Here is a 14,196-nt window from a genome sequence, read left to right as displayed (position 1 = left end):
ATATAAAAATAAAACCTCTCTGTAGTCTCATGGCTTTTCCCCTGCTATCCTATCAGCAGGATGCATATGCTACCCACCCAGGGGTCTGGGAGCTAGCTATGGACTCCTGAAAGGGATTTCTACTCCCTGAAGATAAGGAAGAGCTTAGAAGTCTCGGCAGACATCTCTTTTAAAGAGTTGTCAGAATAGGGCTTCCCTGGTGGCGCAGTGGTTGAGAGTCCACCTGCCGATGCAGGGGACACAGGTTCGTGCCCCGGTCCGGGAAGATCCCACATGCTGCGGAACAGCTGGGCCCGTGAGCTATGGCCGCTGAGCCTGCGCGTCCGGAGCCTGTGCTCCGCAATGGGAGAGGCCACAACAGTGAGAGGCCCACGTACCGCAAAAAAAAAAAAAAAAAAAAAAAAGAGTTGTCAGAATAGACATAAAGAGAGTAGCAATGACACATTAATCCCATTTCTACAAGACATAACACAACAGCAGTGTCATCATCATTTCAGAGGCCTGAGATGACCAGGGTATCAAGGCTCCCCACAGTAGCTCTAACTTATATAATTATAATGGCATAATTATCTCAAGGAAAAAGTAAATCCTAATACAGTCAAAATAAATCTTGTTGACTTGTAGCAATCAAGAAAGACAGTCTATATGATAGGTTGGAATATGGTGACAAGAGGTTTAAAAACTAACATTTTAATGTACTTTTTAAGACACAAAATATTACATACACACATGTTCCCTTATCAGGTTATCTTTCTACAGGCATTTTGGTACAGATATTGAACTCAAGCTTCCTTCCACCTCAAGAACTGCTTCCTCTTAAGTTCAACAAAGGAAATTATGAAATAAGAATTGCACCAAAAAAAAAAAAAACTGGCAAGGAAACTGAGAATGCCTCCTTAACTTTGGTTTTTGTATATTATTTCTTTGACATATCAAAAAGACAACCCAGTAACTGAACAGGCCAGCTCCCTCAGAATAAGACATAATGAGCAAAGACATGATAGAGGCATGCAAATTATAAATCTACCACTTTAGAATCTGTAACTGGATCCTATGAAAAAGTACTGAATCACCGAAAATCTGGGTTCAAAGGCCAGTGATCTACTTCATGAGAAGTTTTATGTTCCTACAAATAAATTGTCCTCTCAGTGTCATGCGGTGGTTCTTGGTTTAACTCTGATCAAGAAATCAGAGTGCAACCCTCCACTTGTAAAGTTTTCATGTATAAATGATAGCTAACTTTTCACTACACAAATGATAGCTATGTTGAACCTTTGTGTGTGTGTGTGTGTGTGTGTGTGTGTGTGTGTGTGTGAAATAGTAAAAAAGAGAACCAAGACTTCAGAAAAAAGTTGATGCATTATCAAATGTAAAAAAATAAATATTTGAAGTTTATAAGGATTTTGGAAGAGGATTTTGGAGTCAAGGAGCTACCTACTTAGAAAAAGGGTTCAGACACTGAGAGGAGAAAACAGTTAGAAGGAAAACTTGAGGTATGAGTTCAAGAAAGTAACTGCTCCCAAACTGAAAATTATTTAATCCGGATCCTCTACTGCCTAAAGAGACATAGCACTGCTCTAAGGAAAAATTCCAAAACAACATTAAAAAAAAAAAAAAAAAACTACTGTGAATTGTGAAATAAACTCTTGATGTTTTTCATAAAAAGTAGAGTTTGGAAAATTTAGCAGCAGTAGAATTTGCGGTTAAGTTTAAAATGTATCACTAATTTAGGAACTATTAATGAAACTACAATATTTGCTTTTTAACCTGCAAGTGAAACTCTACTAATGAGAAAAATAGTTTTATAAAAGCAAATTCAAAGGAAAAAAAAACTGGGGATAAAATTTTCATAAGGGAATAAAGGCTTGTCTTGAGTAACTCAAAAGGGAAACGATTTATCAAAAACTAAGTAAAAGTGGCAAATAAAGAAACAATTCTTAAATTTCCCCATATCAAGAGCATATAAGCATGAATATTTCATACATAATATTAACACATACCTGTCTTAGGATTTATTGAAAAAAATCCTTGTGGATTTCCGCTTGTAATTTTGTATGTCAGCTTGTCATCAGAGCTAGAATCTGGATCAAATGCCTCAATCTGGACCACAGACATATCCTTGGGAGAGTTTTCCATTATTTCCGGATAATAAACAGGCTCTGAAGTCTGCGGCGCATTGTCGTTCACATCCTCCAGCTCTATATAGACCTCTACAAAGGAGGAAAGGGGCACGACGCCCTGATCAGATGCGTAGACCGTCAGCCAGTAATGGGAGGTGGATTCGCGGTCCAGTCGACCTGAAGTCTCTATAACACCTAGAGGAGGAAGAAGAGAAGCATGAAGTAGACTGTCAACCATCACCGCCAACAGTCACTCTGAGAAAGCATCAGCCTAAATGACAACTCTTATGCCTTAAGCCTTATGGAAGGCTTCTGTGTCACAGCGGTGCGATCTTAAGCCAATTGTCTAATCTCTCTGTGCCTCAGTTTCCTTTCCTATAAAATGGAATAATAAGAGTAGTGTGTTCCTAGGTTGATGAAATGAACACATATAATGATTAGAATATAGCACTTGGCACGTAATATTGGTTATAAAATATTTGTCATTATTAGTATTAGGTGCCAGGCACTATGTGGGGCACTTTACAACTATTATCTTATTTAAGTTTCAAAACAACCCAAAGAAATGAATGGGCAAATATGGTCTCTTGTGTCCTGAAACCCGTCAGTTTCTTTTAATCACCTTAAGCTAATGGCAAGACAACCAGGATGCAAAAAATATAAATTTTCCTACCACATTATAAGCTCCACAGGAGCAGAGACCACATCCTTCTAAATGCCCGTTTACCCAGCACATTACCCAAAGCCCAATAATTATTTATTAAATGAACCAAAATGAATGGATATATTAACTGGAGTTGATACAGAAAAGTCCTCAAATGGGATCCAAACTAGGACACCTTTCTCATTAAGTCAACTACTAAGAGATGGAATTATAAAATTACAAAAAAAGTTAGAATGTCTGTAATGTTTTGGCCCAGCCACTGAAACCACGCGAAATCTTATTTAATCTCAAGATTAACGTATTCTCAGGATGATTAACAGTGGAAATATCCATTTCTCTTGGGCAAATCCCACCTTTTTATTCAATGGTGTAAACCTGTCCTTTGGCTTTCCCAAAATACATCACTGGATTTTTTTCTTGTGCAATAATCATTCTGAATTAACGCTATTTTTAGGGTTCAACATGATCCAGGTTGAACTATGGAAATCCTACAACTTTAAAATCACTGAAGCTTCCCATTTAACGCAAAATACTATGGGAAAAATAACAAATATCAATTTAACCTGTGCTCAAAAATGAAACAGTATTTATCTCAACTAAATATATACATCTATATTTCTTGATCATGTAAATTTAAATATTTGCTTATTTGAGGTTAATATCACAGAAAAACCTCATTTATTTTGAATGTTAGATAATTATATCTAACACTCCCCAAAAGGTTTACAACTTACAAACAGCAAACCTAAATATTATAATGTGAAATAGATTATCATAAAATGAATGTGTATTGCTATTCAGAAGCATTATAACTACTGCTTCACTATTTCTTTGCAAACCCTCAAAATGGATCTCCTCCTAGAAATATGGAACAAAGCCTCAGAACTCTTAAATAAAAAAGGAGCTAGCTGGTCTCTCTATGCAGCAGACAACTCAAACACGTTTTCCTTTTTCTCTGGTCCGAACATAAGTCTATGCATACTCAATCTGTCCACCAAATTATATTTGTTTTAGCCTGAAAGAAGAGTGTGCCCTTAGTAACCAAGTGAAAATAATCTTTTCCAGTTTTTCTTTGTCTCACTCCCATCAACCGATACAAAGGACGCCAGGGAACAGTTCTAAGAGGATTATATATTAATAAATGAATGTACATATGCTTCTCTTGTTTCTGCCATGTCATTAAAATGTAACATAATTCATCTGGCAGGTGAAGTATTATTAGAAAATTTAAAGACAGGTACGTGGTACTTGTATTCACCTCTTTTGAGTTCTAATCCTCCAACAGTTCATGCTGCTATCCACTTTTAAAAACTGTGTCCCTCTCAACATCACTTGTGGGCATTTAATAACAATAATTAGGAAAAATTTTGTCAGTCTTTATGATACATCAGGTACTATAACTGTCTTACATGCATTATTTTATTCATTCCTTATATCCAACCTGCCCATATATGTGGTGTTATTATCCCCATTTCATGAATGAAAAACTCAGATTAAGAGTCATGAAGAACTTTCCCAGGGTCATAGTAAATGGCAGAGCTGGAGCTCAAACACTAGGAATCTCTGACTGCAGGGCCACCAAAATTCCATCTGTCTTACTGTTAGTATGACAAAAGTTCAGTCAACAAAATTTAACATGAAAACTCTGAAAAGACAAGTCAAAGCTCATACTTTGTCCATTTTTTTGCATGTCAGTATTCAGAAGGAGTTTATTAAGTGAACATTCACATACAATAGCTTCTTTTAGTGTCAGGATGGAAGGAAAGAAAGAGGTAGAAAATGCAAATACATAATAAGAATTAAATCACAGACAAAAACAGTTATTTATTTTACATCAAGTTCCACTTGGAGTCTGGTCTGTGTCCTGACTAGTGTACAGTTATGGGCTGGATGTTTCTGCTGGGAAGAGCCCCTCTCCCCCAATCAACCTAGCAACTGAGGGGGTAGCCACACCCTTCTGTGCATGACCTCTGAGCCACAGTCAGGAGGGAAAGTTTCCAAGTCCCAGGTAATCTCCAGATACTACCAACAGTTCAAAGTGAGACTCCAAAGTAGCTCTACTCAAATATGGAAGAAACTAGAATTGTATTAATTAGTAATTAAATATACATAAGTGATGTTCATATTTCATGAATTCTTAAACTGTATATTTTTATATATATTTCATATAGTGATTGCTAAGATGTTCTTGTTTTGATGTACTTTAATTATTACGTTCTTATAAAAAGAACAAAATTACTACAGCTTATAGATAACTAAGAAATAAAGTGAATTTTTAACTGCCAAAGGGAAAGGAGGACATACTGAATAACTTCTTCTAATCAAAATGCTCAAATAATAATACAAATAAATTTACTGTATTTATATATAATAATTTAATAATACAAGGACTTACTGTATGTCAAGGACTTCACTAGGTGCTTTACATGCATTAAATCGTTTAAAGAACACTGGAATCACATGATTTTCATCGTGGCTTCACAAATGAGGAGACAGAAGCTTAGATAAAGTCAGCGAACGGCCCAAGCCTTACAGTGATGAGGAAGCACAGCCATGGTCAGTCAACAATAAAGTGGTAGAATCGAGATTTGAATCAGACAGTCTGACTCCAGAACTTAGGCTCTTCACCATCAGGCTACACTGTCATCATTAGCCACAGAATCATCGTCACACACTCCACAGCAGCAAGGATGCTGGAGACCAAGGAGCGGGGTGGGGGGCTGCCATGATGAGAGGCTACAAGCAGTTTTCCACTACTGAGATAAGGGTCTTCCCCACATTTAAAGGACAATAAAGAAGAAACGATTCCAGGGCTCTACTTCATAGTGGTTCAGGGGCTAGTGCCTAAGCACTATTTTAATTGCGGATTCTAATTCTAAGCACTATTCTAAAAGCATAAAGTAGGTGGGAAAAGACCATACTTATGCAAAGGGATTTTGTGTTCTGCTTTTTAATCTGTCTGCTCAGTCACAAGATACATCCCTGCGAGACCCCCAGGCAGAAACTTTTGCAACAGGCAGAACTGAGCTCCCATTTTGAATCTAGGAAGAACTGACCACAGGTCCAGGAACAGCTAGAAACAGTCTAGATAATCTGGGAAGACAGACTAGTAGATCTAAGCCTTAGCCATTTCAAAACCAAGAATTGGAGACTGACAACCCTTTAGAAATCCTCAAGTACAACTCACTTGTTTTTAAGAAGAGCTGAAATGATTTGCTCAACTTTAAGAAGCTAAACAGGCAGAACGTTGAGAATCTAGAGCAAGGCACCTCCTTAACCAAGGGCTCATCAGAATCCCGATCGTTCCTTACGGGGGGTCCCAGTTTCTGAGATGGCCAACATACCAACTACCTAGAAGCCTGGCCAAAGCAGTGTCTATTCTTTCAGTCCTTATTCCTACACCTGTCACTCTTCTTTTCCCAGTCCTTCCTAGAGCCACAACTAGCATGTACAGATGGATTTCTTCTGTACGTTCCGTTACCTTAATTCATTAAAAAGAAACAAATTTTCAAAATTCCATTATGAAGACTTCTAACTAGTACCTTTAACACAGGAAAACAACAACTAAGGACCCCTAGGCATCACTGGAAGTGAATCGACCTACTGTGTTCACTCGCAAAACTGCATCCCACTCCCATTTCTCTCAATCCATGATCTTCTACCAACCAACTTTCAGTAACTCCGACTTTTTTGCACACTTGTTATAAATTCACTTTTCCTGAAACAATTCTCTAAGGAACCAAACAAAACTATAAATACTTAAACTCCAGTTTTAAAGCTATTTCTCTTTAATACATACCCACAATAATACTGCATCTTATTCGGCACATATACACATCCATACGCTAACTTCCTGTGGTTCTCCTCCTGTCTTCAAATAGCTCCCCCTCTCTCAGCTCCCTTTCTTTCTCTGCCATCTCTGCTCCCATTTTTTATTTCCTCTTCCACTTTCTGGGAGAGCAACAATAGCATGCAAGCAACTAGATGATCCGTAAGCCCAGGCTGTGAGGGAGAAACAAGTGATAGCCCAGGGCTACCACGGTTCCCTCCAGCCAGATGAAAAGAGTCTCAATCAATGCTGTACAAGAAAAAGCCAGTGAGATGGCTAAAGCAGAAATAACACCTTTCTTGTCAAGAGGTTTTAGCGCACAAGCAGCAGACAAGGTAAGAATGCTGCTGTGTGATTCTACGCTGTATATTTTGAACACAGAAGACAAGTTTAGACAAGTCTGTTATATATGTACCACACAGCAATGTTATAAGAGATCATTTCTTGGCTTTAATGAAACATGACGGAAGCGAAAAATGCCTAGCTTTCCAATCTCAGGCATACAATGAAGACATTTTCAGGAAAAGTTGTTAATAGAGCTGAAAAATTTGAAAGAAGCTAGAAATCTGGAGCTATTAAATAAAAATATTTATCATTCCAAACATACTCTCTAGGATTTCAAAACTACCACCAGATGTCACTATGGAAACTGATTTTAAATGTGCATACTGTGGAAAAACTGGACTGAAAAAAATAATGCAATGTAATTGTTAAAAGAGCTTGACCAATGTGGCTGAAAATACAGCTCACAGCAAAATTTCTTTCTAGAAGGATTCATTACTGTCCGTATAATTAAACAGGTACTGATGGTGTCTTCCTGTACACGCTGATTATTCAAAGGTTGTAGGATACAGTATTAGTTGCTCAAGTAGACCGTCCAAAAGTAAATAAAGGTTTCCAAGAATAACTAATTTCTACTATGTATCCCTGCTCACTAATGGCCTGTTAACTTGAACACTGGCCTTGGACAGGAACAGCCAGCAGTCCCTCCAACGGCCACTGGCGGGGCAAGATGCTTTCAACAGAGTAATCTTTAAGGCAGAAATAAAAGTTTTATGTAGCCACTATACTGCCAGTGTAGTCACTATACTGCCAAAAATAATTTAACTGACTCAAATTTCCATGGTCACAGAACACCTTTCTTCCTGGAATTTTCCTGTTTTCTTTGTTTAACAGGTCTTGGCCCTCTATCAAGTCCTGGTACCAAAGCTTTCAACAAAACCTTGCTCTTTCAGATTCTTCAGCTACTCCAACTCAAAAATACTTATAATCAGCAACAATCTGGCACCATAAATTTGCAAACCCTACCCTCCTTTCTGATATACCATGTCACATACACTTTTTACTTTTCTGGAACCAAGCTTAAGGCAGCAACTGTATGAAAAGCTTCTTAGTCAATCATAAGAAAAACTAGCATATTGCACAGTTCAACACGTACCTCTCTGCCCTCTCACAGCTAAACACAGAGTAAGTCATATTGTAAAACTATCCCTCCAGGTTAAAGACATGGTACTGATGTCACCAACATCCAATCTTTCAAAAGCAATAACTTGCCATGAGTGTTATTTTGTGAGAAGCCATTTGTGGTTGGGAACACGGCAAACTCAAGTGAAATGGTAATGATGATGGTGATAATATAAAACAAGAGATACATATATAGAGCTCATGATACACCAGCTGCTATTTTAAATATGTCTCAAATCTTTTAATCTTTACAGAAATCCTAAGAAATGGGTAATATGATCATCCCTATTTCAGATGAGGAAACGATGGCAACAACCTGCCCAAAGTCACACAGTTAGTTCATTACTGGTGGAACTTGGATTCAATCCCAAAGAGACTGGCTCCAGACAGTCATGCTGTAACACTTCTGAGTCTCTGGCTGTGTCCTCTGATTGGAGAGAAGCATGAGAGCAACTGAACACAGCCTGCAGTTTCCAGAGAAAGTCCTGGCTTCAAAAGAATGTAAAAATGGAGTGACCAGATGGGAAAAATTGGTTTTGTTGTTTTCCCAACATTTGGGGATCTGGGTAAAGAATCTGATGATGCAAAAACCTTGCTGTTCTGTGCCATTAAAACATTAAGCACATTCCACAGCGTCAGGATAAAAGGGGGACTTGGTTAATTTATAATGGTACATATGACACAGCTTTAAAAAAATGATATGTTTAGGGCTTCCCTGGTGGCGCAGTGGTTGAGAGTCCGCCTGCCGATGCAGGGGATTAAAAAAAAATGATATGTTTATTAATTACAAGGAACAATGTCAACAATATACAAATTGATCAAAAATATAAATCTTTATAAAACTGTACAGAGTACAGCCTTGGTTTTGTTTAGTTCTGTTTCAAAATTAAAAACCACACAAACACACAATTACATGCCCAGGGGGGAAAAAGAAAGGTCTAGAATAAACAAAGTGATGGAGGGACAATAAAGAAAATCAACCAACCTAGTGAACTAAATTTTTTTTTTTTTTTTGCGGTACGCGGGCCTCTCACTGTCGTGGCCTCTCCCGTTGAGGAACACAGGCTCCGGACGCGCAGGCTCAGCAGCCATGGCTCACGGGCCCAGCCGCTCCGCGGCATGTGGGATCTTCCCGGACCGGGGCACGAACCCGTGTCCCCTGCATCGGCAGGCGGACTCTCAACCACTGCGCCACCAGGGAAGCCCTAAAATATTTTTTAACTGTAAATTTCTATAACCATGAATTTTAAGTCATATTTAAAATGCATAAGTAAAAAGCCAAATGAAATTTAAGTACCAACAGTCTTTTAAAAGTTTTGCTAGTATAACCTCCTTGCCTCATTTTCCCGTTATATCTTAGATAACACTTTCATCTGTTTCATTTAATCTGAGTCAATGGATAACAATGGATAGCCTGACAGCTTCAACAATTTAATATTCAAAATTATTTATATATGAAACTACTTATAGTGCCAGACCAAAGTTCACCTTTATGAAATAAATTACAATGAGAGCTTAAAAAAAAGAATAAAGAAACTACTTACAAAGTTTTAGGTCTAGGAAATTCTATAATTATATTGTATAGAGTTAGGTCATAAGTTAATAATTAAAGGGAAAGCTTCTTATGTAGTAACTGTCAATCTGTTTTTTCATTATTTAGACTGTCTATTTAAATCACTTTAATTAAAATGTATATCTATCAACTCTTTCAATTAAAATTGCTGCAATGACTTTAAAATCAGCTGAGGAAGCTTTCTGACTTGCAAACTTACCAAAACATATTAATTAAGTTCATAATCAGATTTTAAGCATCATGTTTCAAGTCCAGGGATTTCTTTAGCTTTGCAAAGAGCCATTCCCACGTCAAGCTCTGCTAAACCATGTTTTTACGCTTTGTGGAGAACGATTCCAAGTTCAGATTTCCATGTCAGAATCATTAATACTGTTAATGAGGGCTTTCATGGATAAGCTCTCTTAAAAAGGATCATCCTTGGGTATCAAAAATATCATCTGAACACATATTAATTGGATAAAACTATGTACACCAGACAGCCTGTGGAGGCATTAAAATCCAAAGGATACATTTCACATACAATGGCAATGCTTCTAGCAGTTTGTTTCATATTTTAAAAGCTATTCAAATTCAATGTAGATTACTTTTCCCACCTTACGTTTACTGGATGCAACTCAGCATATGCTTTATATATGCCATTTTTTTGAATCCTCACAATTATTCTGTAAGCTCGATGGTCTCTCCTCAATTTCCATATGCGGATGTAGAGGTTTAGAGTTGAAAAGTCACTGGTCTAAGGTCATTTATTCATCATCATCATAGGAACAAATTAATCAATGAATTAATTAATGAATTCCCTTACCAGTTAGCCATCTAAGCACTTACATTTACTAACTTGTGTAAGCCTCAAAAGTTAAGTAAGTTGCCTTAAGTTACCCAACTAGTTGCAGAGAAGCAAGAATCCAAACCTGGCTGACTAGTCCACAGGCAAAACTCATAACCACCAGGGTGTTCTCTTCTGCTTTTCCTGTTCTTATGGGGTGGCAGAGTTGTGATTCAAAAGACACATCTAACTCAAGCCCTGGCTCTTTCCTTATAAGCCTGGGTAGGCGATCTTCATAAATCTATCACTATTGATGGGGGGGGGGAAATCAACACATTAACAAGTTTACCAGCACTTGCCCTGGTGGGAGGAATGACATAAATTCAAGTATAAGCCCAACTAAATGTGGGCCAAACAGATCTCTATATAAAGTTCAAGAATCCCATGTGACTAAGTTTAGGATAAAAAAAAGGAAAAAAGGATATAAAAAAGAAGCCACACTGTTCTATATTCAGGAAGCTAGTATATTTATCCTATCATCTTGTTAGGTAAAAATGCAGACTAAGTTTATATTAAATGAAGCATAACAGTTATAAGGCATTATAGAATACTGAATATCACTGTGAGAATATCATAACCAAGTTGTGAATGTGCTTCCCGTTACTAACTTTAAAATATTGAGTGGTAGGATCCAGAGTTCTCAGTCTTAAAAAATCAGTTGTAAAAGTTTTGTGTCAGATAAAAACTGATGTTTTAAGGAAAACCCCCCTTTGGAAAAGAAATCTTGGTAACTTTAATCTAGTCTCCAATACTTAAATAAAGATAATAAATACAGATTTAAAAAAACTGTACCCTACAGTATCTGCTTCATCAAAAAGGAGTTAATGTTTATAGTGGCCTGGATCTTGCTAGAAATTAATCTGGAACCTGGTATTATTGATTTATACTTTCTTTCATTCACTCAACAAACACGTGGTTCCCACTATTTGCCAGGCCTGGTATGAAGTGCTAAAGAAACCAAGAAAAGTAAAACAACATATTACAGGAAAGACAGTTAAATAAAATAGTAATTTATTCCCTCGAACTGCTTTTTGAGAAGGGCAACATAGTATTTTAATGACTAGTTACTTGAATATTATTTTCCATTATTTTATTTCTTGCACAAAGGTCAAAGAAATCCTTTTATAGGTTATGAGTCCCTGACTGAATTTTAGGATGCAACATGTAATTATGAGATTTTTAAAACTATTATAACATTAATTCTATTTTGTGAGAAAAGATAGAGGGAAGATGTGTATATACACTAAAAATGGTGGATTATAGGGATAAGTGAATTTTTTCTTCTTTGTGTTCACATTTTCTAATTTTTCCACAAGAAGTACATATGTGTTGCATAAAAATATTTCTTTAAACCCTCATGTATAAAGGATTAATCCAAAGTATATCAACAGAACTTGAGAAATTTCAGAAATGTACAAACAACCTTTAAAAGTTAAGAGTGACTTCTAGGTTTCCATAAGCCGAGTAACAACTGCCTGAAACACTTGTATTGCAAAGTGTGCTCCAGCACAGAGAAGACAAGGCACTATTCAACGATTCAAATGTCAGTTGAAACAACTATGCCTCAAGCCAAACTCCTTAACGCACTCCCTTGCTAAAGAAGGAATGGAATGAGATTCCTCTGCTACAGTCAAGTATTACACTGGTCACTGTATAAACACAGCTCTTTCCGAAAGAGACAGTTGTCTCCAGAGTCCTAGAAGGCACCAGGCTGGGAAAAGAGCAAGTTTTCCTTTTTCTAAGGTCTGTTCAAGCTTCTGTAAAACAGATTCTAAACATAGAAAAGTGCAACTATTTATTTTTCTTAAAACCTAAGACCCACATGCAATTCAGCTATGCAGAAGGAAGGTTTGGTTTACATGAACTGAACACCAGTTGAAGCAAATAAAAATCCCTGTATAAATTCCCCCCTTTCCTATCTACTCCCAAGCAGCATTTTTCTTTACTTTTGATCAAATGAATGAAGCAAACCTGTTTCTCTATTAAATTCTATTTTAACCATAAAGCAGTTTTTAACTTAAAAAAATTCATATTAGTTTACAAATTGGTATAATTTAGAGGCAATATTCAGCTACTTTTAATATCCAATTTGCTGCCAAAGCCCAGTCTCTAAAAGAACTCAGTAACTCAGGTGAAGCTAACCTAGTTATGACCTGACCCACTGACACTGATAACTTAGGATAAACTTTGGGTAAACCATGTTTTATGCTAACAAATACTTCAAATTAAATCAAACACCTATAAATAGTGATCTAAATGTATTGCAAGACTTAATTAAACCTTACTAAAATCTTTATTAGGACAAAACATCAACTTGTAAATACATATAATCCCCTAGCTTCACCTGTTTTCTAAATTCAGATTTTTTTTTTTTTATGAAGAAAGGTATGAGGGACAGACTTGAATGTACCAGAAGATTCCTAATTTGATATATTTTTAAAAATCACCAAGACAGGGCACACCTGTCTTTACCAGTGGTTTCTAAAACTGGAGGGGAACAACCAAGACTCAACAAATCTAGAATACGTAGTACACACTCACAAAGGGAACAACTGTGACCAAGATCTCTCAGTGGTAACCGTGAGGCATAGAGGAATTATACAATCTGCCCTATGCTAAGCAAACAGGAAGCAAACTTCATGAAGTACTCCAAAATACCGAGTGAACGTTAATTCATCATCTCAGAGATGGTGGAGACATAATTCTTAATTGAGACAATAAGAGACTATATAAGAGTAGATTGGTGGGTCTCAAATAGCTGTCATGTGTCTACATTTAAAAAACTAAAGCAGAGAACTGAATTTGAGAAAAATTAACTGTACAGAATAAATAACCACAGTAGTTCTTATATCATCCTGATTCTTAATTCCCTCTGAGGTCAAAGTTGTTCTTTAAAAAAGTAATAAACACTTCATTAAAAAGTGAAATATTTTCTTCTCTAATTCTCCTAACCATTAATAAGATGAAGTGATAACAGAAGACACAGACTATGAAAATAGAGACATCATGAAGCCACAGATATTAGAAAAGTGTATATAATCAAAATTGATCATTAGAAGAAATATATTCAAAAGTGCATAACAGTTAATTACAGGATACTAGTTGTAATTAACTAGTAAAACAGTTACTGAAATGTCTCAGAGATGATATAAAAATATAAATAAAAATAAAACCTTCTTAATTAAAGGTATAACTGACCAAAAGTACAAAACACTAAAAATGTATCTTCCTTAATAGTTAAGTAAATGGCAATTTAATAAAACGGAAGTTTTGGAAATTATCTGTACTTTCCAAAATACTTTTTTTTCATAAAGCTAAATACAAAGAAAAAAAAAAGCATGAGACTTAAACATTACTGGCATTTCTAAAGAAGCTCAAATATTTCTAGCTCATGACAGGCTATTAGATAGATAAGGTCAAAGGAAAGAGGCCAGATGTTCTCTTATCAACTCTTACTGTCTTTTTAAAAATGATTTTTAAGAAACGATTCAATCCTAAACTCCTGGATAGATCTGCCTCTTCATCCAACCATTTATGAAAGAGATGGTGAAGCAATCATATTTTTTCTAGTTATTTTACTTTGGTTGGTTTGCTGTAACAGGCTATTTGTTAAAATCTGAAAAAAGTCATCTAAATGATCACTTTATAATCTGGTAACTTCTCAACCGTAACTTACAGATCCAGTAAGCTAATCCATTTACTGCTAAATCTACCCATTGATGG

General features: G+C 36.3%; 1 protein-coding gene across 3 annotated transcripts in view; it reads right to left on the bottom strand.

The window, feature by feature from the left end:
• Positions 1-14,196, bottom strand: part of FAT1 (FAT atypical cadherin 1) — a 104,667-nt gene that overhangs the window by 63,039 nt on the left and 27,432 nt on the right. For all 3 annotated transcript variants that reach the window (XM_060136676.1, XM_060136674.1, XM_060136675.1), the window contains exon 2: positions 2,001-2,315. In XM_060136676.1, the coding sequence (XP_059992659.1) occupies positions 2,001-2,315 (315 nt within the window). The remainder of the gene's footprint in view (positions 1-2,000; positions 2,316-14,196) is intronic.

This window comes from Lagenorhynchus albirostris, chromosome 21, assembly GCF_949774975.1.
Source record: "Lagenorhynchus albirostris chromosome 21, mLagAlb1.1, whole genome shotgun sequence".
In the NCBI taxonomy this organism is placed as follows: domain Eukaryota; kingdom Metazoa; phylum Chordata; class Mammalia; order Artiodactyla; family Delphinidae; genus Lagenorhynchus; species Lagenorhynchus albirostris.
This window is presented reverse-complemented; position numbering and strand designations above follow the sequence as displayed.